Source organism: Crassostrea angulata, chromosome 4 (genome assembly GCF_025612915.1).
Source record: "Crassostrea angulata isolate pt1a10 chromosome 4, ASM2561291v2, whole genome shotgun sequence".
Taxonomy (NCBI): domain Eukaryota; kingdom Metazoa; phylum Mollusca; class Bivalvia; order Ostreida; family Ostreidae; genus Magallana; species Magallana angulata.
Genome location: NC_069114.1, coordinates 49814001 through 49841962, shown reverse-complemented (window position 1 = coordinate 49841962; position 27962 = coordinate 49814001). Strand labels below are relative to the sequence as shown.

At 34.7% G+C, this 27962-nt stretch overlaps 3 protein-coding genes across 3 annotated transcripts in view; 2 read left to right on the top strand and 1 right to left on the bottom strand.

The window, feature by feature from the left end:
- On the top strand, positions 1 to 2337 carry LOC128181832 (profilin-like). Its single transcript, XM_052850372.1, has 3 exons — positions 1 to 183; positions 533 to 710; positions 1594 to 2337. The coding sequence occupies exons 1-3, from the start codon at positions 67 to 69 to the stop codon at positions 1695 to 1697; spliced, it is 399 nt and encodes a 132-aa protein (XP_052706332.1). The 5' UTR covers positions 1 to 66; the 3' UTR covers positions 1698 to 2337.
- Positions 2338 to 5470: 3133 nt separating this feature from the next.
- Positions 5471 to 26968, bottom strand: LOC128180164 (general transcription factor IIF subunit 2-like). Its single transcript, XM_052848051.1, has 8 exons — positions 26869 to 26968; positions 23589 to 23671; positions 22863 to 23026; positions 22569 to 22604; positions 21148 to 21229; positions 20677 to 20773; positions 19520 to 19660; positions 5471 to 5783 (listed from the first exon to the last, which is right to left on the bottom strand). Exons 1-8 carry the CDS (start codon positions 26944 to 26946, stop codon positions 5664 to 5666), a joined length of 801 nt encoding a protein of 266 aa, XP_052704011.1. The 5' UTR covers positions 26947 to 26968; the 3' UTR covers positions 5471 to 5663.
- Positions 26916 to 27962, top strand: part of LOC128180163 (replication factor C subunit 4-like) — a 27678-nt gene continuing 26631 nt past the window's right edge. Inside the window, exons 1-3 of the mRNA XM_052848050.1 lie at positions 26916 to 27055; positions 27236 to 27363; positions 27699 to 27777. Of these exons, the coding sequence (XP_052704010.1) occupies positions 27239 to 27363; positions 27699 to 27777 (204 nt within the window). The 5' untranslated portion in view covers positions 26916 to 27055; positions 27236 to 27238. The remainder of the gene's footprint in view (positions 27056 to 27235; positions 27364 to 27698; positions 27778 to 27962) is intronic.

Here is a 27962-nt window from a genome sequence, read left to right as displayed (position 1 = left end):
CGCACACTACGTCTCGTTTTTCCTGGTGTTGGCCGCTGAGAAGGGTGCGAAACTTTTTCTTTCAAAATGTCTTGGGACGGATGGTTGCCTTGCATGCAGACTGATGGAGCAAATACGTGTTCTCACGATTGTGGAATATTTGATCCACAGGGAAACCCTTGGGCGAAAACATCAAACTGTAACGTAAGTTTAAATGTGTATTGAAGACGCCCCCCGTCTCCGCCGGTGATTTAAGTTGATATCAATTTAAACAAATATACCAATGTTAAAGTACCACTAACTCTTCTCTTTGTTTAAACAGTGAGTTGTAAATAACTTGTATGTAACGGTTAAACGTAGCAAAGTAGTTAAAAACCCTCCTCAATATTATACCTGAGAAAGGAAGTGGTGGATTCTACGAGGGTGGATTAAAATGAATTTTTTAAACGGCATTCTGTAATTACACAGATTAATTAAAGATTTAAAAAACTCACAGTAAATATGTATTAACAACATTGTTTTTGTGGTTCATTTCTTTTATTTTTCGTTGCAGCCTGCACCTTCCAACTTTTCAGACTTTACTAAATTATTCAACTGTGGAATGGACTGCGGAGTCACGAGTATGACCATCAACAACAAAAAGTATTTCATTATCCGAGCTGATAAAGAGGACAAAACTATTGAAGGAAAGTGTGGGCCAGGGGGATTCTGTGCTGCAAAGGGAGACACATGTAAGTGATCCGCAGGAAAGACGCATTGCATGAACAATTCTACACATCTCCAGACTTCCTAGGAAACGCTCATACAGTCTTTTTTATCTCTTTTATATTTTTTCCATGGTCCATTTATGAGGAAGTAAATAGTTCCTTTTGTTGAGTGATTAGATAACTTGGAGAATATTATCTAGATCCTGAATTGAAAGCAACAGTGGAATATACATCATATATTAGATTTCATCTTTATAAAGTGTCAGACAACAGAAGGGAAATCAAGTACTGTGGAATCATTAGATTTCGTGGTGGCTCAATTTTCGTGGAATTCGTGGGTACCTTTCATCCACGAATTAACATCCTCCACGAATTAATAAATTAGAGTAATAAAGTCATATTTCTTCTGTAGGTTTAAGAGAATGCACGAAATTACGTCCCCAAAAACCTGTAAAACTTTAGCAATCCACGAAAATTGGCCCCCACGAAAATTAATGATTCCACAGTACATGTATTCAGCATAGTTGGGTGAAATAAACGCATGCACAATAAAAATAAGGAAATAAATAAAATATCAAGAGAATAAGACAAGGAAGTGAATAATTGTATCCAGTTGGAGTGCATTGTTTTATCTTCATGCCACATCCTTTTCTTAATAATGAAAGGGGATATCTGTTATGCAAGATTAGATTCTAAATCCTACTGGTGTACACTGTTGATCCTGAATGAGAAACGATAAATGAACTTTGGCTTGTCAATTTACATCAAGGAAGTCTTGTTTTATTTTAATTTTTTTTTTTACATGCACACAGTAAAGTAAATAAAGAAATAAAACATTTAATTGGGGGGGGGGGGGGGGAGGATCCATTGGTACACTCAGTTAATTGATACCTGTTTTCTTTTTCAGTTGTGGTAGTAGGCTTTTACAATGATGCATCTGTACAACCAGGAAACAACAAAAAGCAAGTGGAGAAATGCCGGGGAGACCTGGCCAAAGCCCTGGGGCAGTGAAGCCACCCCACCCAACACGACCAGTCTGATCATCTAGGCCTCTGTTCTATAACATTTCAGTGGACTTGTACAGTTAACTGTTCACCAACTAGTCGACATCTTGCCAGATATTAATTTCAGGGAAGGGCAGGCAACTTGTCATGGGAATAACTGGGAAGGACGGGGGGAATCTTTGCACTGTGTCAAAGAGAATTACGATCAATTCAGGCATAGTTTGGTGTAAATCAGCATTGTTTTCTTTTTTGTTTAGGTGAAAATTCACAATTTTTTTGTTATGTTCAAATACAATGTCCTCAAAAACAACCTCATTTTGTGTATTTTGTTTTCTTTTTTCACCACAAGTTCACTGTTTTGCCTAGTCATATATTTCAGTTACTAGTATTTGTAAACTTTTTGTACAAGTTTAATTATCAGTTCATCTAACAGCATTCCAGATGAAAGTCCCATTCCAGACTGATATCAGCTGCTGGAATTGAGATCTTCTATTCTGTTATCATGTTAAATTGAATATCCAAATGTACTAAGATTCTGATTTGGAACCATGATTTGCATGTTTAACCACTCAGAGATTTTTCAAAGTTGGTAGAATAGTCATTCCACTATTTTTTCTCTTGGACAATAAATAATCCTGTCTTTGTAATGCTGATTTCTGTTTTCTGTTGGCCTACATATGTAAATGATATTTTCAGTTTTGTATGAGCTTGATATGTGTAAGATTACAACATATATTTGAGACATGAAAGACTGCAGTTTTACTGTAATCTGAAAAGATTTATACAAAATTCAAGGAAAATATAACATTTGCGAGATGCAAATTAAAGCAGTAAATTATGCGAAAAAAGTTGTTCAACTATAAAGGAAGTAGTGGTGGGGACCCATTTCCTCAGGAAGCTTGTCCGGTTAAAGTTTATGTCTGAAATAATTTATCAGGAATTTTGCGAAACAACTTGAATATTTGATTCTGCACAAAACAGCAAATAAGGATAGCGTTCATGAAACGCCCTTTACCTTTAGTACAGCCAATTCACTTCAGCTGTTGTGTTTCAGACATGATTTGTTTAGCTTCAAGGAAGTGATGATACTGTAATTTTAGATGAGTAAGGCTTTTTTGCTAAGTTTAGTTTAGGTCAATATGTAGCCCACAAAATCAAATCTATAAAGAGATGAATATATTTGAAGTGCCTTGAAAAATTAAAGTTTCACTAATACTAAGGAATAATTGCTAGAATATGTTTGAATTCAGTTTTGGTTCTGTGAATTTAAGGCATTGAGTTCAATATGAGACATGTTCAAGGAAAACCCGGAAATTATGCCTCATTAACATGTGAAGAACAGATATTCCACAAAAAAAAAATTACCCTCAAAAAACATGATTTCAAATTAAAAGATTTATGTTGAGGTAACTGGAGAAATCGAGACACATTACTACATGAAATGTTTAGGTAATTGAGAAGTAACAAGTGAACTTGACCATCTTAGGTGGATATAATTACAGACATGCACCAATTACAATTCACTATGCTGTGCAGGTTATAACACAACTTTAAACCATTTAGGGTAGTAAGAGACATTTAAAGTGGGTATGGTTTACTTTGAGATTCCCAGGAGGATGACAGTCCATCTTATGCTGTTTCCAATTATTAACCGGGTTTTCCAACGGAAAAATCCAGTTATTAAAATGGCGGGCGGGCGGCTGCCAAAAGGGTACCCTCATTGTACGAATAACTCCTCCTACAGTTTTCAAGATAGGAATTTGTTCTTTTGCAGATCAATTGTACATATGTCAGAGGTGTGCATATTGCTAGGATTTAGATTTCCGATAATTTATGAAAAAAATACTAGCTTTTGAACTTAGTCATTTTTTGGCAAAATATTGCATATAGGGTACCCTCATTGTACGGATAACTCCTCCTACAGTTTTCAAGATAGGAAAATGTTCTTTTTTAGCAGATCAATTGTACATATATCAGAGGTGTGCATATTGCTAGGATTTAGATTTCCGATAATTTATGAAAAAAATACCAGCTTTTGAACTTAGTCATTTTTTGGCAAAATATTGCATATAGGGTACCCTCATTGTACGGATAACTCCTCCTACAGTTTTCAAGGTAGGAAGTTGTTCTTTTGCAGATCAATTGTACATATATCAGAGGTGTGCATATTTCTGATTATTTATGAAAAAATACCAGCTTTTGAACTTAGTCATTTTTTGGCAAAATATTGCATATAGGGGTACCCTTTCACCTTATCCATTTCACTGGATACGAGTTGACATGGATTATGGATACAGTTCGCATAAAAGAAAACCCGGTTTGCTTTCACATTGACAGCTTTTCACTTGTGCTTAATTCCGACTGCGACATGCATATAGAAATTCTTATAAAGTAAAAAAAAAAAACAGAAAAAAAATATCATCCTGTTTCAAATTCCTGACTTAAGATCAGTAGCTGATACTTAACCTACATAAGAGGGCTGATCGGAGTTATTTTAAGACAATATTAGTCTCCTTAACAAGAAGAGCGTAGTATAAATATATAGGAAAGTATTCACATTTTAAAGCTACAATAAAATTACAATGGAATTTTCCTTTACCAAACGAAAGTTGAAGCTTAAAAAATATCATTTTCAAAATTTTAATGTAGATCTGTTGGTAATTTGTCGACCACATGGCTTCGTTAATGGGTAGACATAGTACATATGACTCGTGTATATCTCGTTTAAAGTCGTCCAAGTACTAGGAACAACCTAGCAGAATATGTTGCTATGCAATCTCGTCCAGCTCTTCATTCTGGCAAACATAGCCCCCTTTGTATCGAGATAGTTATAACAGCATAGGTACGACACTGACACTTGGCATGATGATCCTGATGATTTGTTAACAGCCAGGTGAAGACTGAAGCTCCTCTCCGCTCTCCATGGAACACGTGTAAAGGTTATCTCCATGGAACACGTGTAAAGGTTATCTCCATGGAACATGTGTAAAGGTTATCTCCATGGAACACGTGTAAAGGTTATCTCCATGGAACACGTGTAAAGGTTATCTCCATATTTGTTATCCTACTCTGTGGGGATACAACTCTCATATTAAGAAATAAATTTCATTTTTTGCAGATGCATGAACTTCGACCTCTTCATATTGGCCTATTTTAGGAAGAGAATGTTAGTTTCATAAATCTGCAAAATTGAAATTCACTTGAGATACTGGTAGTGTAGAAATATGAATGGAATGTTTTTATTATACAGTATATGTATAATGCAACAATCTGGTGCATTTATCTGATTGTGATGACAGAATATGACCTTGCCTCATTGAAAAGTTCATGCAGAAATGAATGTTTCGATCTGCTCTTTAGAAGGTAAATATCCGGATGAACTAGAAAAAGAATATGCAACATAACAAATACACCTTTGAAATTCATCTTCTATTAGTGGCCATACCTGGATCTAACTGGAACTATGCTACACCTTGACAAAAAATGTAGGGCTGCTACTGGTCAAATTTTGGAGCAAATGAATCCGACCTTGAAATAGGATACTGTTAGAGAACTGTTTCATGTTTCTACAACTTTTTTTTTCACTTCAATATAAACAGAGCAACGCGTAGATGCAAATGTAGTCACTTGTCACATAGTGCTCCCAGGCAGCTTAACAGTTAAAACAATAATGCTCACTTTAAGATGTACACATACTAAATTCGAGTTCATTAGTAACTGTTGTACTAAAAAACACTAATTTCTTGAAGTCAATAAAATAATAGAAAAGAAATCATCGAGTGTTTTTTCAAGTTTTAATAACAATGACTTGTATTACAGTTGCACTGTCCCAAAACCTGCGGGACACTCCTTTATAGTCCAGACTGGGATGTAAATAAACATGAAAATGATGTTTTGTAAAGTTTTGAAAAGAGAAATCAAAACTGCATGACAAAATGTGCAGACGACCTTCACCCTGGTCGGTAACTGAAGGTCATCCGGAGGACTGCTGTTCTTTGTAGTGCCGGTACTCAGGCTTGAGCTCCCACATGTTGCGATGAGGCGCCTTCATGTTGTAGGTGCATATCTCCTTCAGTATCTCTTTCAGATAAGTCTGAAAAATAAAAGGGAGTGTAAAGCCATTATGACAAAGCACACTACAAACACACATGTACAGTATGTAATTCTGACCAGGAAATGCCGTAATATCAGCACTTTGTTGTGACATAATATGTACATGTACAAATAATATTAATAGAACATTTTTAGTTCTGGGTTTGATAACTCAGTTTCAATTTGATGTAGAATTATATGGCTGTTAAACTATAAAGCAGGTATTGGGGCTATATAGGGTCAGACAATACATGAACTTGATGATGTGTAATTACACAAACAGTTGAGGGCCAGAGTTCAGTGATCACACAGGAAATAAAGGTCCTGCTATTGACTCAGTGTGTCAACATAGGGTGCATGGTAATTATCTTGATGGCCCTCTCTCAACAGAGTGTCATCTCCTATATTGGCATGTCGTAAATCCACGATTAATTGAACAGGTCGTCTGGAGCACATCCCCAGATTCTGTCTCACTCGAAATTCACACTCATTGCTCTTGTGAGGCTAGGACCAAGTTAACACTAGAAAAAAAAATGCCTGCATATACCCTGTACATGCTTTCAATAAAATGATACTGTGTATAGCTTTCCCATCCAATAACATATATTTCTGTAAATGTATAAATAAGTTTCTGGGATTTTATACATTTGCTGTGAAGCTAAATATGTTAAAACTTTACTGACTATGCAGTTTTAAAAATTAATGCAAAAAGCTAGAAAATTCTCGAAGGAAAATGAATCAATTCCTCATTGACGGGAAGTTTGTACAATTAAAACATACGACCACATCGTACAGGAAGTTAGGCCTAGCCAGGAAATGCGGAGGAAGACTATCTAACACTGTCTACATTGTTCAATTAACAAAGTCAGCAAAATCTTAAGAAAACTTACAAGGACACTAACTTTTAATTAATACTCTCATTAAATTTTAATTTTCCTCAAATATTCAGTAAATTTCAATACTTCATTACTTTATTGGCAAGTTCAAGCACAAAACAAGATTGAAGAGAAAGGAGATGAAATGATCTATATAAACTAATACCACAAATGCACATGATGTTTAACAATAAAATGCATGTTAAAGTTTTTAAAAATCAATTAATTTAAAAATTCTGCTGAATTATTAAAAAAAATATAAATGATGAATCACACTAGATTGGGCAGGACGAATTTCAGTTCTGAGTAAGAAATGAGGAAAATAAAACCTATAAAGAGCTGGCATTTCATTTTGAGGAAATAGACAATAAATGAATGAATGATGAAGCTTGATAAAGACTCTCCTAAATATGTAATAGGTAATGTAATACCCAACCCCCCTATGTTTGCGACTTTGTATATCATATCATAGGTATCCATATTTACATCATGATGCTTTACTTCATACTTGTGGAAATGTTAGAGTTCAGATTAGTACAACATATTGTCATGAGATATTTCAATTTAAAATTCCACATTTCCACATAAAGAAATTTGAAGTAATTTTCATGGTTAAAGATACCAATCTGTTTTAATGCAATTATAAGAGGTCCTGCACTTTTTTGGTTTTTTCCTTGACAAATATACACTTTGAAGATCCTACAGCATCAAACATTAGGGGGGGGGGGGGAGAGAGAGAGAAAGACAGGTCAAGACCAATAGAGAGATCTTTCTCTGTGCTTAACCAATCCATAAGGCATTAGTTTATGACATACACCTGTGCTATGAGGTAAACACTGCACATTTCTGATATACTTCTCGACACCTAGTAACTGTGACGCCCCCACACAACCTCTGACCAGGCTTTTAATAACAGCCATTTAATAATTCCCTCTATAAACTCCTCATGTTATTTGTTTATCACTGTCAGAACAAACACTGGACTCTTAAGCACATTTAAAACCCTATCAGTAAAACCTACATAAGTATACACTAGTACTGCAGTATTGTTATTTAAAAGAGCCACTTGTCAATGGACTCATTTGCATTACAATTTGACCACGCCTTTTTCTGTATCTTTGCTCCCTTGATCTTTAATTGAGAGCTTATTGACAGTCTTTATGATGTTTTAAATCTTCTTTCACAATCTCAATGTAAACCGTTAAGGTATTTAACTGATGGGTCAGGAGACACAGGTAAGTGTACAGGCCAGGTGGCCCCAGAACAGGCAGAAATGGTGACCCTAAAAAACAAGTCTTCGTGGAACAGTCTGCATAGTATGGACACCAAGTAAACTTCTTAAGTCCTCATCAGACCGCCCCCACCCCACCTAAAATGGGTAGCCATAAACCAATACACTCCCTCACAAATGAACCCATAACACATGCATCCCAATGTGTGTACCCTAACTACACAATATGTACCTAATTTGGTCTACCCCTTATCCTCCCCCCTCACGCCTAAAATATTAAATCATTATAACTTAAGGTGGTACTGGATGCCTCCATGTTGTGACATATTATTTATCAAAATAAAGAATAAAATTAAGAGTAATTTTATAAAAAGTTTTTTTCCCCAAATTGACATATATACCATATATAATACTTATACAAATCATGATTTTTATAAACTACTTTTATGACTACATATTATATGCACGTTGTTAATATGTTTTGACATACTGATGTACATTTGCCCGGCTGTTACAAGTTCATGTATGTGTATGGACTATTTTTGTATGTAGAATCTCTCTTTTAGGCATTTCTATCTAATATCTGTAATCTTGTATGCCCTCTGGGCCCAAAATTGGAAATAAACTATTATTATTATTATTATTAATTATATACCGGTAAACAGAGTAGGGCAGTGAGTTAGCGGGTTCTGTAAGTCTTGAGTTCGAATCCTGCTGGGAATTTAAAAAAATTTTTACATTTTCAAAATAAAAAAAAAAAATATTTCTTTGTTAAATATTGTAAAGTTTGAAAATTCTAAACCAGTGAAAGTGTTATAATTATAATGAACTTAAATCCACTTTAATATCAATAGATGTCCCATACCACCTTTATGCAACAATCTGTGTAATCCACTGTCCTTTATGTAAGTGTGCTTGTATAACAATACCGTAACAATGTTTGTGCAGATGGACAGAACTTGACAAGTTAGTACAGTTAACAAACATAGCCAGATAATGATAGGATTTAAGATTGGGCCCCCATGTAATGTTGCCTAATGAGGACTCCTTTACTGAGTAATTATTACTGTTTGTTTATTATTACCATCGCTTGCAGTACAGGTAGTTTTGAATACAAAATGTGGCTAGTTGAGCAGTCCACTGTAGGGACCACCCCCTGACCCCAAATAGAAGGACCCCCACTATGTTTAATACCCCACACAACTCAAAGCAAGGTCCTACAGCAGCCGACAACGACGGAAGTCTTCAGCCAGTGTTTTAACCGACACACCGGATAAACTGCATGAGGACGGCTTCCTGATTCACTCTTCTTAAACGAAAACAAATGTAACATAATTGTTCCATCTTTATTCTTGATGCTTGGAATTTATTTTGCTATTCCCCAATTCAATGGTTATTTATTACGTTAGGTTTTGTTATATATGTATACATCTGTCTGCAGGTCATTGACAGCTGAAACTTACACCCCTTATTCACTTTGCAAGTTCTCTTCAAAATATTATGTTTTTTAACCTTATTTGTAATACACACGATAATTGCATGTAATAAGATATGACAGTGAAAAACAAGTAGAGAGACCATTGCTAATTCTTCAGTAAACAGAATAATATGACAGAGTATTCATATAGATACAGCATGCATCTGATTTAATAACGATGCAGGTAAATATATGGTTATAAAGGACAATTTGTTAGTTAATCTGTTAACAACCATTGAACACAATCTAAATAAAGTGATGTTATCAAGTCTTTTACCAAAGGTAATCAAAGCAATATAAGCACAAACAGGTACCATAAAAATAGGTCACTTATTTGGGTAAAAAAACATCCTTACTGAACAAAAGAAAAAGACAAAACATCTAAACAATGGACAGAGCATGTGTTATCCTTACTGAACAGACAGAGCCTATGTAATGGACAGAACCTGTGTCATCTTAACTGAACAAGAGACAGAGCATATATTATCCTTATTGAACAACAGAACCTGCGTCATCCTTACTGAACAACAGACAGAGCATGTGTCATCCTTACTGAACAACAGATAGAGTCTGTGTCATCCTTACTGAACAACAGACAGAGCATGTATCATCTTTACAGAACAACAGACAGAACCTGTGCCATCCTTACTGAACAACATACAGAACCTGTGTCATCCATACTGAACAACAGACAGAGCCTGTGTCATCCTTACTGAACAACATACCAAACCTGTGTCATCCTTACAGAACAACACACAGAGCATGTGTCATCCTTACTGAACAACATACAGAGCCTGTGCCATCCTTACTGAACAACATACAGAACCTGTGCCATCCTTACTGAACAAAATACAGAGACTGTGTCATCCTTACTGAACAACAGAAGAGAATGTGTCATCCTTACTGAACAACAAACAGAGCCTGTGTCATCCTTACTGAACAACATACAGAACCTGTGTCATCCTTACTGAACAACAGACAGAGAATGTGTCATCCTTACTGAATAACATACAGTGCCTGCGTCATCCTAACTGAACAACAGACAGAGCCTGTGCCATCCTTACTGAACATCATACAGAGGATGTGCCATCCTTACTGAACAACATACAGAGCATGTGTCATCCTTACTGAACAACATACAGAGCATGTGCCATCCTTACTGAACAACATACCAAGCCTGTACCATCCTTACTGAACAACATACAGAGCCTGTGTCATCCTTACTGAACAACATAGAGAGCCTGTGTCATCCTTACTGAACAACAAACAGAGCCTGTGTCATCCTTACTGAACAACACAAGAGCATGTGTCATCCTTACTGAACAACATACAGAGCCTGTGCCATCCTTACTGAACAACATACAGAGCCTTTATTAAAATTTTAATACATGTGTCACTGGTAAGTAGAATCAAGTTCATCATTAGCACCTCTCCCCTTCATAGTGTGGTCTTGTTCTGGGGTCATTCATGTGTGGAGGCGATAGATCTTATACTTGACACATTCTTAACCTGAACTATCTACGTAAAGTAAAACAACACTTGGTATCACTTTTTCTATAACACATACATAGGAAGAGTAGACAATGACTAACTCCAATCCCACTGTCTCCATCACACAACATGTTTGGAATGTGTCACACGTTCAAAACAGCTGAGGGTCTGTACATATACTGTGTCCATATAAAGTGTTGACACTTTTAAGAATTCTACATATGTATGATAATCAGAATGACAGCATCATGCTTTAGATGATTTTTTAAATTTATCACACAATTGTCAAACTAAAAAGTTAAATTTGAAAGAAAAGTAAGTTAGCACTTTTGGATCTCAAAAAAAGAAAGAAAGAAATGCCCTGTCCAACCCCCTGTGTTCCTTCCAGGGTGTGTCTCTTGCATTCTCAACTTAAGAAATTCATGTTTCAAAATCCCCAGGTATATAATTTACCTACATAACTGCTTGGTTGTACTTAAATGAATACTGCATTGTATTAGATGACCTGTGGATGTTTTTGTTTGGGTGACTGGTTTGAGTGTATGTGTAATCTCTTCACAAAGTTATGATTGAAGTTAATGTAATTAATCATTTAAATTTGAGGGACATTCAATAGACTAACTACTTGTTAGATGTGACTGCCAGCAAGATATGATTCACTGGATTAAAACTTCCCTCTTTAGATTACATCCTTAAGAAATTACAATGTTTCTAGTGTGTGTGCTCAACAAATGAATGAGTGAGCAGATTTTACAAAAACTATCAATATTCAATATCCGGTTTCAGCAATTTTTTATTTTTCTCTTCCTCAAAATTCTTTGAAAAGAAGGAGAAGAGAGAGAGAAAAATGAACACAATATGAGTGCTAGGGAATTCACACAATACACAATATGCATTCCATATCATTTTTCCTGTTTTGAAAAAAAGTAAACATTGAACATTGAGACTAAAGTTTGGAGAACACTAGAGAATTTGTCCACGTGTTGCAATAAGGACCCTTGTTTGTTAAAGATTAGCAGTAACAAGTAAAAGGAAGACTGAATGTGCATGAATCAGACAAATCAAGCATAGTTTTCATTTAGACACCTACATTGTAACATTTAGACACCTACATTGTAACATTTAGACACCTTGACATTTTGAGGTTTTATATTTATAATCTGTCATACCATACACAAATGACAGAATTTGTGTAAAATAGATGTGTTGTAATAAACAAAATACATAATGAATCATGAGATTAATCATTAGAGACAATTCAGAAAGTTTACGTATATATCCTGTTACTAACAGTGGGTTTTAACAAAGCTTGACATCTGTTGGATAATTAAACCTTAGGGGTCAAGCTTACAACTACAATGTATTGTCATCAAATGAATTAGACTGTACTATCTATAGAACACAGTCAACTGGAACATGTACATATAAGTACCTATATCAAAGTACCGATTAAATTGAGTTAAATTGATGACATTACATAGATGAATCAAGCTTTAAACAGCCCACATCTGATATAAGACATGTTATAATGAATGTAAATAAACCACACTGACAAACTGAACCTCTTGCATTTCATAACACATATCTTAAAATCTTGATAATTAACCATCCATTTAATATTTCAATATTTAAAACAAGGAACACAAAGGCTGAAACAATTTTTTCCAAGAAATACATGAACTAGGTCTCCTCATAACCAAGGAAGAGAATTTCAATAAAATAAGTGTTGACAATTTAAAAGAAAGAGTGAGAGATGACCCAGTGATTTTCCTAACCTCTCCTCCAATGTATCATCACATATATAGTGTAAGGGTGAGATTGCCAACTGTTTTTAAAAGATATTTGACTATTTATAAATATGAGTTTAGAGATGACACCAGGGGTTTTAAGCCCAATATTTTAATTATGTCCCTGGTATCTTAACAAAATAAAAGACGCCGGGAGAAGAGGGAGATCATTTTTAATGAATGTAAGGAAATTTGATAAAAAATATAATCATGCATAGCCCAAAAGCCACATCATAGCACAACCCACATCCCCACCGACATAAATTTTACAATTTTGGTCAATCACCCTCTGCTCATCTTTATAATGTACTCGATTTTTTTCTGGCAAATGCCAAGGAGAAAAAAAACACCGTTTTTAAGAATTCAAGCAATTTTCTTAAACAACTTATTAAAGCCACACCCACACTAGAACAAGTACTTAAAGGAAGATGTTTTTCATAAGATTAAATAATTTGCAATTTTAAAGTTTTTACCCTAACATTAAGGCTCAAGAAGCCTTAGGGTCAAGGAATTTATGATTTAGATTTCCTTCCCCATATAAATGCTAAGTACAAAAGTCAACACTGGTACAGCAGTATTTGAGAAGTATTTGTATATAGGTCCTCCATGTAATTTATGTGACCTAAAAGATATGCAACAAAATGTAGATGTAGATGATATCTTAAACTGATGAAAGAATCATAATCTCTCGACAATGCAATATTCAAATCCGTTACAAGAGACTTATAACATCTTAAAGGAATTTGACCTAGAAGCAGAAGACGTTACTAATGAACAGGAAAAAGTTGTGTGTAATAAGGAAACTGCATCCAGGCGAGGATTGTTGGAGGATGAGGTTAATACATTCAGGCCTTAGAGACATCTAACACTTTCTTTCTCCACACTTCACTCATAAACAATGATGGCCTTCATTGTATATCTCAAACCAGTAGCACTTAACTTCCTGTTAAGGATTGCAGTGGAAATTGAATATCCTAATATACTGTTCACACATCTAACAAATATTATGAACCAGTATAAAATGTTCTCTCAGTATAATGTAAAAATTTATGGAGGGTAATCGTGTTCAAAAATCCAGACATGTATACTTGTAAATCCGAATATGCAATCGTGTTGATGTGTGAGTCTGAGTATGAATATGTGTAATTCTGATCGTGTAACCTATAAAACTCGGGCATAAACACGTGTAAGATTTGACTCAGTTCCTTCGCATAATGCAAATTTTGCAACTTTATTGTTTACATTAGTTAATTAAACCTTCAACTTTGCACACTTTCAGTCCGTAGTTTCTGCATTTGTAACTTCAGGCTCGGCAATAGCACATCTGACATGATACAAATTGACAAATGTAAAGTCTACAAGTTTGTCGAATTTTGACATGACCTTATATGGAAACAGTGACGTCACTGATAGAAAAAGGCTAGCCGCAGTTAAAGGCATGCCGTAATCGCCGGAATAGGGACGGAATAAATAAAAAAAAATATTAAGTAGGCCTATAATTATATTATCTTTGGATAACAACATTTCATAGAGTATTATTTTTCGGAAAATTAAATTATGAGATTGGTGTACATTTTATCAAGAAAATGTATAAAAGAGTAAAGAATTCGATCGGCTTCAGATATTCTCTTAGAACTGAAAAAAATTTACATTTAATGACTTTGTTTGAATACACGTGTATAAGGATATATACGCAATTTTATTCATAGGCGTCGGAACCGGTGGAGGGGGGGGGGGGGGGGGGGCTTAGCCCCCCTATTTTTTGCCAAGTTAGACCTAACCATTAGGAACATAGCAACAGGGAGGATTCACCCCCCCCCCCCCCTTTTTTCTCGCAACAAACAAAATTGTTCCTTAAAAGACTTTAAAGATAATGAAATATTAGTGATATTGAAAATTAGAGTCACAGTAGGTATACTAGCACCCCCCCCCCCCCCCCCACCATCACCACCACGGATTAGGAATTTCATGATTGGGGGGGGGGGGGGGGGAATTGGGCAGGTAAGATTGGAGTTATTGGTATATCTTCCCCTAAGGATTAGAATTTTCATGATTATGGGAATTCTTGTTAATATTTTTTATGATTAGTTTAGAAAAACAAACTATTTAAAGACATTGGTTTTGAGATTGTGATTAATATGAGACATAAGAAGCGACACCGTCTTAAAAAAAAATGAATAAAAATTCCAAAGATAAGGTTAATTGTCGTGAAATTAAAATGTGTATAAACTATTTTAAGAAATGTTTTTTTTTGCATTGTCGGCAATATATAAGGAAAAAAGCCTATCATGCAGGTAAAAATTGGCAGTTTAAAAAATTATTTCAATCAATTATTACGGGATATGAGTATGGTGTCCTGAATGTCGGTTCAATACAGACTCACTTTGTGAAGTTGGTTGATAAAATATTTCTGGAGAGCTATTATAATACAGCTTTACAGCCACTTGTGAACTAGCTTCAAATCTGTAGCTCCCTGTCTGAAAAAATTCAGATGGAGGACCTGGGAGCTACATGTACAGTGCCTCCCATAGTAAAACTTCAATTCACGGCGCACAAAAATTATTATTGAAGATTGAGTTATTATTTATCTTTCACTTACACAACAACAAAAAATATAAATACATGTAAAGTAACATAAATTTTTCCACGAAAAAATACCAAATCTTTGCAGGTCGTTTATTCTAACTAATTCAGAAAAATGACAAGAGTAAAGCTGTCAATGTGACAGCAAAGTTAACTGGGTTTTCTTTTGTGTGAACAGTATCCATAATCCATTTGTCAATCCTGAATTGATAAATACTACATATCCACAGAAATGGGGTACTCTTTTTGCAATGTTTTTGCTCAAAAATGACTAAGTTCAACAGCTGATATTTTTTCATAAATTATCAGAAATCAAAATCCTAGCAATTTGCATACCTCTGATATATGTATAAATGATAAGTGATCTGTAAAAGAACAACTTCCTATATCTTGAAAACTGTTCGAAGAGTTATCGGTACAATAAGGGTACCTTTTTTGACAGCCACTCGCCCGCCCGCAATTTTTACTATTTCAATAATCGGAAACCCGGTTAAAATTCTCTCTCAAAATTCTTAGAATTCAGATGCAGTGGAGTTACATGGGACCTCACGGCGGTCTTTGAACCCCATGCCGCTCAAATTATACATGTAGTTAGTACCCCCTTAGGAAATTTCTTGATCCGTCTCATTTCTAGAAAAGAGTTCGCATTTACTTATATTCCAGTTTAAATTACACGTCAATTTTTTTTTTTTAGAGAAATAAGATATTAGGCATTTCCTTTTATAATACCAGATTTATATTACGGAAATTAGCGCATTCGTCACATCGGCAACAATTTTTTTTCCTACGTGAACCTCTTCCTGTTTGGTCTAGTTTCAATCATACCTTAAAATTTTTTCTAAAAATAATACCGGTGTTTTCGATAGAAAAGGTGTCGTTCATTAAAAGCTTATTGCAACAGTTTATCTGAATATTCTGTTTATTTTTCGTTCATTCCGGCGGTTACGGCATGCCTTTTCCCGCAGCAAGGCAGTTGCCATATAAGGTCATGTCAAAATTCGACAAACTTGTAGACTTTACATTTGTCAATTTGTATCATGTCAGATGTGCTATTGCCGAGCCTGAAGTTACAAATGCAGAAACTACGGATTGAAAGTGTGCAAAGTTGAAGGTTTAATTAACCTATGTAAATAATAAAGTTGCAAAATGTGCATCATGCGAAGGATCTTAGTCAAATCTTACACGTGTTTATGCCCGAGTTTTATAGGTTACACGATCAGAATTACACATATTCATACTCAGGCTCACACATCAACACGATTGCATGTTCGGATTTACAAGTATACATGTCTGGATTTTTGAACACGATTACCCTCCATAAAAATTTGCTTGTTCTTTGTTAATTGTTTTTGTTACCTTGCTATATCCTTTGTACAACCTTTGTAGAGTCCTTTACTAATACCAACATCTCAATGTCAGCTGTGACCTACACATTGTTGAGATGGTTCAGCTTCTATATTGGACATTAGGATAAAAAGCATTTCAGTGGACTTTACTTTGATCTTAATCTGACTTAGAAATTTCACAGTTGGTAAAGAATTTTAATTCAAGTTCATTGCAAACCCCTTATAATTAAAAGCATTCTTTTGGTTTAATCTTAACAAGATGGGAGATATCAACTATGGCCTTCACATTTGACCTAGAAATGTGGTTCAAGGTCACTGCACACCCTTTACCTAAAAGCATGTATACGTTATATGAGCCAGATTTGGCTATGAGGTGAGAATATCTGCTCAGAACAAACATTTGTTAATGTGGTCTGGCATAACCTTGACCTAGAAAGTTTGTGCAGACACTCTCTGGGTTATTTGCAAAATTGGGCAAAACGGAGAGAAAATTTACTTGGAATGAGTAATCTTAGATGGACAAAAACAGATGGACAAACAGACGGACAGATGGACTGACAGACTGGTCACTATAGGGTACCTGCAAGAGCAAGGTCCTTGTAATTATGATTGCTAGGTTGAAATGTAGCCCTATGACACCCCCCCCCCAAAAAAAAGGATAGGGATACATTTTTTCAGCTAGGTTAATTTCTTTCATGAATGTTAAAAGTTGGTTAATTGCTGGTAATTGTCATTAAATTAATCAGGCTACTTTTGCATGTGAAAATGACATTGTGGGAAAATTCACTGATGTCAAAATGTGAGTATTCCAACATGAAAACTTATGGAAATATTTCCTTACATGACTATTGTATTTTCAAATTTTAGACAAAATAGGAAATACAATGCAATGAAAAATGCTTTTTGAAATACTGTATGTACACAATGGTTATATGACTTCATTAACTTTGGACTGTTTTCCTCTAAACAGAGATACTGATTCTCTGAAAATGTAGTGATTTGATAGCCAAGAAAGACTGCATAAGGAAATTATATCCCAAAAATTGAGAAATTTTCATTCTTTTCAGCTTATATCCCTTTTGACTGAGGCTCTTAAATAGTACAGACCAGATTAAAGGACTTTTCTCCAAACATTGCAATGATGTTTTATCTTAGTTACAAATATTAGCTGCATGTATAAAGACACCATAACAGATCAAGAAAGACAACTCTATCAGAATCTGCATGTATCTTGGATATAACTAAATGACAATGCCCCTCCTAAGACCTTCCTCCAGTCCTAATCACCAAAGTACCAGGTATATCAGTGTGTCAAAAAGTAATCCATGCCAAACCCGTATCATATCATACCAAAAGTAAAGGGTGGATAAAAACTGAGGTCTCTCAAGACTGACAAAGTAGCAGACTTCCCACCGCTACAAACCATTGGTAGCTGATCATGAGCTGAGAGTTTTGTTTAAAATTCTATCTAACTGCTGAATTGTGATTTACTCTTGTACTCAGTCCTCTTTCTTTGCACTTGTTTTATTTTTCAAAACTGTTATCATCTTTAAAGGAAATCCATAAAATATTATCATTTCTTCTTCAGCTGTTGCTGAAAATGTCAAACCAATAAGGAACCTCTCGATTTTAAGGAAAGAGAAGTGAAGTTTGATGGCAAGCTACTTTAAGTTACAATGTGTACAAAGCACATCCTCTTAGAAAGATCAAAATCCACAGAAAAATTGACTTTTTACTCCTTGAACCTGCATTTAGTTTCCATGGTTGTTAAATTTCAGTCATTCAGTTTCTGTTTTTATCTGAGAATTACTTACAATAACAAAAGAACTTTGACCACTTTTTTGTTCTATAACCTATGCTTCAAATCAATATTTATATGCAGAATTCTCAATATACAAGTTAGAATTATTAGAAATGAATACCGGTAGGTGGGGGAGAGGGCTATAAAAGTTATGGAACTTGTGCCACCCAATGTAGCATATAACTACAGTACAAAATATGTTCAAACCAGATATACAGGTTCATATAAATTATGTGAATTGAGAATCATTTATTTATTAGATATATTTATATGTCACAAGCAATCCTGTTTTTTATACTGCGGTCAGTTTAGACGGCAAAGACAATACGACCAATCTAATTCCAAGGGCAGTAACTAATTCATTAAATGAGAAGTAAAGTCAAACACATACTTTATCTATATTAATGAAGTAGTTTAAATCATCACACGAGGTCATGCTGTTTTGAAAATAAACTACATAATTAAGCTTTAATGCACGTTTGAAGTTTGAGAAATTGTATTTACTGGAGGCTGACATGATGTAGAACTCTTTTGTATTAATCAAAGGCCAGAACAGCCACAAAGGCGTCGAGCTGACATCTTAGTCAAGTTCTTTGCTAACAAAATAAGTATGTTATAGTTGTTATCTGGATGTTTAAATACTTTCCCTAAAGTCGGAATTATCATGTCGAAATAACGACGGCAGACATTTTCTACGATACTTCACCCCTTCGCAGACATTACTCTGTCTCTAACACTGACCTCCGCTTTAAGATTTCAACGAACATGCTCCGTTTGAGGTTGGTTTGGAATTTAGTGGAAAGTCAAAGGTAAAAGAACGGTCTCAAATCGATATTTTCAAATTTTCCAGAACTTGTCATTTAGAGCAAATAAGATGATTTGCTAAAAATATGATGCTCTGTTGAGAAAACAAACCAGAATAGATGGTGTGACGTCATAGAATAAAGTTCAATGGCAGCTCCCATAGCGGCGGGATATTCAAATCAAGCGATCGATTTTCTTGAATTATTCATTGTTCTGAGAGTTCTTAATGAAAATAAATACGATTTACAATTATAATAGATGATAATTAATTGATTTATTGTACAACATATCTATTTTTAGTTTCCTTCCCCTTTAACATAATACATGTATAACATAACTTACTATGGGCTGTTTGGTGATAGTGACCAGGTCTTTGACGTTGTAATACTGGTGTTTCTCAAATGCATTAAACAAGATGTCCATGACTTTCTCTTTATCCTCCCTCAGCCTCTTCTCCACTTTGTTTTTATCTGTCGAAGGAGCCTGAGTGAAGAAAGACAACGATGTTAGGAAATATTCAAACCAGTTCTAAACAACTCGGTTAAAATCATTCACTTCAGATCTAAACAATCATCTTTGGATACCAACGGGTGATCACGTCTTTTACTTATCATGCGATCACCTGTGGGTATCCGACGATGCTAAACAATTGATGTCAAAATATTCACTTTTTTCTAAAACAATAGAGGTTTCTTTTTAGAAATTTATAACTGTCATGAGAAATAAAAGTTTGTGTTGATTTGTTATTTGTGTAGAGAGAAATACATTGTTGCATCTCACTTTCTCTTTAGCTTTTAAGATTTCCTGATGTTGAATCCTTGACACCAGTTATCAAATATTTGCTGTATTAAAAAGTTATTGAGAATTTTTTTAATCAATAGAGTATGAGTTAATATTTACATTTACCAATGTCTTAATTTGTGATAACACTTCAACTGATTTTGTAATGCTCTATACATTACATCAACGGCTATTTTATTACATGTATTTAATTGTGCAATTGCTAAAAGTTATATTATAAATATAAGTAATAAGGAATAATTCTTGAAGTATTATGAAGTGATACGGTCAGGGTGATCAAATTAAATAATACCCAAGGGCTTTATGATAGATTTGATCACGCCCGACTGTGTTTGATCACCTCATAATATTCAAAGAATGATTCCTTATTACTTAATTCATTACAAGTTCATAGAATAATTCATCAATTTTCCCCACTCAAATTTAAATGAGAGAATACTTTTCTCAAAGTGAAGGATCCACTGTCTGGTGACTGGAATTTAAGTTAAGACAACATCCTGTCTACAGACCGATCAGGGGCTATAAAGCAATACAAGGCCATTCCTGTAATGGGGCAATACATGTACTACTAATCCTATTAATGGCCAAGACACAGATTACAGTGTTAAAGAACAGCCTCTCTCTCTCTCTCTCTCTCTCTCCACATTATTTGAGAACATTCTGACCCCTGATAACCTTGACCTTTTTGTGGTACTTACATTGTGGACGTGGTTGTTGACCGGCTTATACATTGGGACCACTTTGGTGATCTGTATAACTTCTCTCTGAGGTTTGTTCTTGATTTCAAGCTGCTTTCTGAATTGTAGAGAAACAAAGATTTAGTTTGATGATGGTTTCACTAAATACTTGAAGATCAATAGGTCATTTAAATTTCTTCTTTATATGTGAATGGCTTACCGTAATTTTAGTTTTTTAAATTTATTTGTAATTCTAAACACCCTTTCACAAGTCAACAATAAATGTACCGTTCATAGCATATTTTTTTCTTCAAATTACTAATTTTCACTCTAATGTATCATATTTGACAATAAGCAATGGGATTTAGAAAGACATGGAGTAATGATAATTCTACAAGATATATCAAAATAAACACCATTTTCAGCCAAGATATTGTTTGATATATAACAGATAACTCGGAACCTTAATTGACACACTGTCCGTTAATTTACCTTTTGAGATTCATGTAGCTTATGTTTTTGTCTGGCTGACAGTCCGCCCTCTGTATGACCTTGCCCTCCACAGCTATCCTGTCTAATGAAACCACAAAGACCTTATAAAACCATAATTTATAATGCTGGTGGGGGATAGGCATGAATCCCTGTGTTATATCCATGTTGTATTGCTCAATGTTTTATAAACTACAGATATCTCAAAAATCTGTAATTAAGGATGAAATAGGGGTTACGATTTGTGTGTTATATGCATGCCCATTCATTGACAAATGAAACGCCGAGATCTTACAAATCTGTAATTAAGGGTTGGGGAATATGCAGGAATTTCTTCGCATATGCATGCTATAATGACCATTGACAAATAAATTTGAAAATCTTAGATATTTAATTTATAGGTGGAGAGGATCACAAATCTTAAGTCATATGCATGATATATTTTCTATTGTCTAATAAAATATTAAAGAGATCTTACATGAAAATGGAGACATTCTGTAAAGGGGAATAATCAAATGTCAGCAATCTATGCATTTGTATTGTTGTTGTGATTAATATCTAATGAAAAAGTTTAAGGTTGGGACACCTGTCAATATTTATGTGAATAAAATTATATTATAGATCGATATTCATGTGAATAAAATTACATTATAGTGAAAATACTTCCATCAGTTAAGAATTTTCAAATTTTACGATATTTGACCACAAAATATATTTTTAAAATTTTAGAATCGGTAAAAGTTATAAAAGCCCCAGCGGGATTGGAACCCATGACTTACAGATTTGCAGCACTCTAACCCATATTGCACTACACTATTAGGTGACAATTTTGGGAGAGAAAACTTTTATAAAATTATCCTTCGTTTTATTGTTTATTTCGATAGAAAGTGCGTCAAAATATGACAACCTTTAATGCATCAAGTCAAGTATTTAATTACATGGATACCATTTTATGTAACTGAATCAGATGTTTCTAATTTTTACTAGCAACACAAAATGCACATACAAGTGAATTGATGCCTGACAGTTTTATTTCAATAAATGTTGTACAGGGTATCAGATCTGAAGGAATGATGAGGCACTTATCACAGATATGATCTGATCTTAATCGAATTATCACAAATATATTATTTTCACCTGTCAAAACATTTACATAAATGGTGTAAAATGTAACCTTTTTTCTGCATTTGTCAATATTTGCAATTTAAACATTATAGGACATAATTTTTGCATTCAGTATTTTTTGTGAAGTCAAAGAGGCCATGTAAAAAGAAAAAATTATATGTGAAAATTATATATTACCGGTAATCGCGAAAATAACTAGACACATGGGTATTTCCTTCATCAAAAGTAAGTTTTCAGTTTATGTAAAGGTTTGTATTTTAGTGACTTCAGCTATAAACTGAATCAATGAAAAAACTGACCTGAAGCTACCACATCCACTGACCCTGAGCTAGATTCTGTCAAAGAAAAGGATGACGTTGGAAATTACAATCAAAGATAACACAACGCAAATTATCTTTACAAGAATAATGCAACATATTTACAGATAATATAATGTAATTTTTACAGTGATAATAGTGATTATATACCAAAAAAATAATGCAACATGTATAGTATTTACAGTTAATATAAGGTAATTTTTACAGTGATAACGTGATAATAGTGATCATATACCAGTAAAATAATGCAATTTTCATTACAAGAACAACAGATACCTTGTTTGACGGTGACAGGTGTTTGTGAAAAGACCACGAGGTTCTGGTTGCCCAGCCCTGTCAGGATCATGTTGTGCTCCCGGGGAATGGGCATTTCTCCCGGTGGCCCTTTCGCCAACTCCTCATCAATAGTGAAAGTAACTTTTGGTTTCTGTCCAGGAAATCTACAAATATTATCACAGAATCAATCAGCTCTCCATCTTATGTTCTACATCAAAATGACCTACAGGTTATTAAGTTTATACCTGCTTCTAACTGTACCTTTGCTGACATAATTCACTTTAATTTTCATTAACAAATAAAAGAATTCTTTTTATAACTCTTTCAAATTTGTATCAGTCAAATGTGACCAGTAAACAATTTTCCACATCAATAAAGCATCATTCATAGTTGACAGATATTAAGTCTAATGTTTAAAAATTGAAATACTAGTAAACAAACGTAAAGAATCATAAAAAATATATACAGAAATTTTCATATATTATTCTTGTGTAGTTAGGTTTCCAAATTTTACGCATGAAGTGATTTTCAAAGATTATTTTTCCATGAAGATGAGTAAAAGGTCCTGAATGTGAAAGGTTTAAACAACTAGAGAACAATGCCACACATTCTAGCTGCTGGGTTGTACCTCCCAGTCTGAAAAAAATTGGATGGATGACCAGGGAAGTACAGCTCTGAACATGTTAAAAAAAGGCGCAATTTACAGTGCAGAAAAACATGCGCTACCTGGATCGTGTAATTCTCATCTTTCCCACTTCTGTTTTTGTTGATTTGTTCTTCTCCCATCTCTCCTGTAAATACTTTGGTACCTACAATTACATAAAATTAAGTAGAGTGTGCATATCAATTTTCACATATGCATTAGTTCCAATTAAAAACTTTGAATTCAGTGATTTAAACATGCATGTACCTGTAACATCTAGAATGCAACAAACCATGCCAGGATTTGAATATGGAACCATGTAGTAACTTGCTCAACAACTGAGCTAAAAGAAATATGTGTTCTTGTTCTTGTTCTTGTGAATGCCACATTTTAGTTCAATGTTTCACAATCTAAGCTCATTGACATAAACAACCACCAAACCTAGCTGACTGTTTTATATGTGTACATAATAATGGTTCATTGAACAGAACCCAAAGTTTTTTAGCATATTATTGCCTGGGTTACTGTCGTATCGCCCCAAAGCCAAAGCACCCCATGCACGAGCGCCCCAAATTTTTTTTGGAGCGCCCCAATTACGTTTCACGAGCGCCCCAAATGTATTCACGAGCGCCCCAAAGTAAAATTATCATTACACCTTACGTCTTGAATAATTTGCCCAAGCGCCCCAAAATTGGATTTTCCAATATTGTACTAAAATTGGAATCGTTTTTCACGAGCGCCCCAAAATGATTTTCCTGATTATGTCTTTCTGCATAGAAACTTGTTGTATCATTACACCTTACGTCTTGAATAATTTGCCCGAGCGCCCCAAAATTGGATTTTCTAATTTTGTACTAAAATCGGGATCGTTTTCACGAGCGCCCAAAAATGATTTTCCCGATTATGTCTTTCTGCATAGATTCTTGTTGGATTTTTTTTTACGAGCGTGCTCTGAAGTTGCCTACGATTTGTAAGAAAACTATCTTATGATTAGGAAATCATACGTCTTGGATAAATTGCACAAGCGCCCCAAAATGATATTTCTGATTATGTCTTTCTGCATAGAATCTTGTTGTATCATTACACCTTACGTCTTGGATAATTTTTCGATTATACTCTGTCCCAAGATATTTTGGATTCACATTTGGCTTAATTGTTTGATATTTATAAATACCTCAGGATCCAAACGACGGTTATTCAAAAGTATGAAAAATTTCCAAGATTTCTCAGTCAAAACACCCCTGTTAGCTTATCAGGTTTCAATACAATGCTAAAAAATGTGATGTCTACGGAGATTTTGCATTGCAGCAAGCCCGGATGATAACGTTGAAATATTGCGCAATGTATTTCGAGTGTATTCCAAATGGAGAAAAGATGTAAACATTCCCCATTATAAATCTCCATAAGGAATCTGTTTTCGTTCCTGTGAATTTCTCCGAGTGAAAGATGATAATGTGTCATGAAATTATCTTGGAAAATATCCCTTTCAACTATTTCAATTGCACTTCTTTCACAGGTAAGTGTATTTTTATTAAAAATCGTCCAAACGTGAATCCAAAATATCTTGGGACAGAGTATAGTTGACTTTCGATGAGTTGTCGCATTCGTCGAGTTGTCTTTCGATGTGATGTCCGGCACCGGAAAATATTCTTTTCTTGCAAAGAAGACACATCTCCATCGTGCGAATGTCAACGAAGGAATAACACCCAACACCCTGGATGGACGAAATGTGACGTAACGGGGGGGGGGGGGGGGGGGGGAAGGGGGGGGAAGGGGGGGGGGAAGGGGGGGGGGGGCGTTGGAAGGTAATTAGGAGACAGTCAATTGGGTAGATAATTGCCATATTGTTTGATTGATATTGATTGATGAATATCAATTTCGGTGCTCATGCTTTGATCTTTGTATAAAAAACAGTTTACGGAAATATTTGTCATCGCTTTACATCAGCATTTTTTATTTTTGTATAGCAAAACTTATTTTGGAGCGCTCCAAAAAAAGAAATAAAAAAAAAATAACATTAAAAGCTTATGACTCGAAAACTACATTGAAACTTAACACCCCCCCCCAAAAAAAATAAGAAGCAAGAATAGCAATTTGTGTAGCACTTGAAAAAAAGTCATTTTACATTCATAATATTTTATAACGAAACTTATTTTGGGGCGCTCGTAAAAAGCAAAAAAAAAAAAACCAAAAAACAATAACATGATTTACCATTTTGAGCATTGGGAAATTTGGGTTGCTCATAACATTCCAATTATTACTTTTGGGCGCTCGAACGTGAAAAGATTTAATCATGAAAAAAACAACATTTGGGGCGCTCGTGACATACACGTGAAAAAAATTAATCATAAAAAAACAACATTTGGGGCGCTCGTGACATACACGTGAAAAAAATTAATCATAAAAAAAACAAGATTTGGGGCGCTCGTGACATACACTTGGGGCGCTCGTGAATTGTACCTGGGGCGTTCCAAAAAAAATTTGGGGCGCTCGTGCATGGGGCGCTTTGGCTTTGGGGCGAAGTGACCAGCACCCTATTGCCTAAGTGGTCAGTGGTGCAATGGAAGGTTACAGACTCGGTACTGTAAACCAACATTTATCTTTGACAACTTCATTTTGATATCAGCGATGAAATGGTTTGCAAAAACAAATTTTCACAATCAAGCCTTTACAAGAAAAAACAAAACAAAAATGGTTTGTGACAACACATTTTTGCAATCAAGCCTTTTTAAGAAAAAAAACAAAACAACTTTCGCTAACAAAATTTTTTCACAAAAGCAAAAGTTGGTTTTAATACAGTAAAAGATGGCATTGACCAATGCTAAGAGCTAACTTTGATGAAGGCATTCACTTGCTCAGTAATCTTGGCAGAAATTTGGTTTGATATTTGGACTGTTGATTTTACCAATGAAGGCATCAGCTCAAATATCAAGTTGAGCTAAATCTCTGTAAAGATTAGCCTGCTTGGCATCATAGACACCAAGTGAATGTCTCGTCCAATGGGCTTAAAGGGGGGGGGGGGAGATTTAATCAATTCTATTTGTTGAAAGGGTTTAATCAATTATTTGCAACAGATGAATCAACTAATTGTCACTTGTGCATCAGACTTGAAATTCATGCAGTTGGTTTGCATGGGTTCGATGATATTTTCTGCCTCATTGAATATTCAGATATCAATATATATATAATATCATAAAAAGTGCAATGGCATAGGCTCGTGAATAGAGTGATCACATAATTCAAAGTAACAGAAGAAAGCACAATTTCAGCATCATCTCTAAGTTATTGTGGCCCAAACGCACTTTATTCACGTATGAACCCTTTCAGTTTCTAAAAAATTATTCATCCTTCTGGTCTAGGTACCTTAACAAGCCACACGCCTCGGCCTGCAGCCGCCAAATCAACATTTCGTGGCTCCTGAATTTTCTCTGGGATTGACATTATCTCGGAACTCTTCTTTGTGCAGAAGACGTGAAAGCTTTTGACTTCCTGTTTACAATCTGGCGCGAAATTATACAGAAAATACATTGCTGTTGACTGTTGTAAATCAGTAAGTTACAACTAGTATACCGGTTAACAAAATGATTTTGAACCATACTTTGTAGCGAACACGTAAATTTAACAAAATGTTAAACAATAATCTCCCAATATACAGATATATATGCATTCGAATAATGTGATAGACGCTGTTGGAAATAATTTTATAAATATTTTCTTTTGTCCATTACAGATAATGCATCCCTTTTTTAAGCCCCGAGAGGCTGGAACTACTTCAAAAGACCCAAAATCACTGGAAGCAGCTGGTTCAGGGAAAGGAGGAAAATCAAAGCAGAAACATGTGCCATGGGTGGAGAAATTGTAATACCAGGGTGCCTTCCCTGCACACTGTTAAAAGTTAAAACGTCTAGAACTATGCCACTATTCTAAAAATTATAATTGGAAAAAAGACATTTTCATAATCTAATATAAACAAAACAATAATTTTGTTGAATGGGGCCAATCTTTGTGGTTTTAATTATTGGGAAGTAATTTTTAGGGTAACTGTTTTGGAAAGTAAACATCACTACAGTAGCAAAAGTTTTTAAAAGTGTATTAAATATTTTGGTTAGCATGGTAAGCAGTCATTGTAAAGTCCATTAACATTTTTTGACCACTACTAACATTGAGAATTAACCATATTTATTGTTTATCAGTCGGCCTCGATCCGTGGACGACGTTGCCTATCAAGATGAAGTTGTTGCCGTCCTGAAGAAATCCCTGGAAGGATCAGATGTAAGCTCATCTAAGATGTTTCAGATTTGATGTCAATTAGTAATAGATAGTCTGAGAAAGCATCAAATTAATAAGGCTGTCTTATAAAATTGTTTGTTTGCCTTTGCCTGACTTTTCGTTGAAACTTGTAGTCGAAGGTAGTGAATTTTCAAAGTACCTTCCTTGAAAAACAAGTATTTAATAAA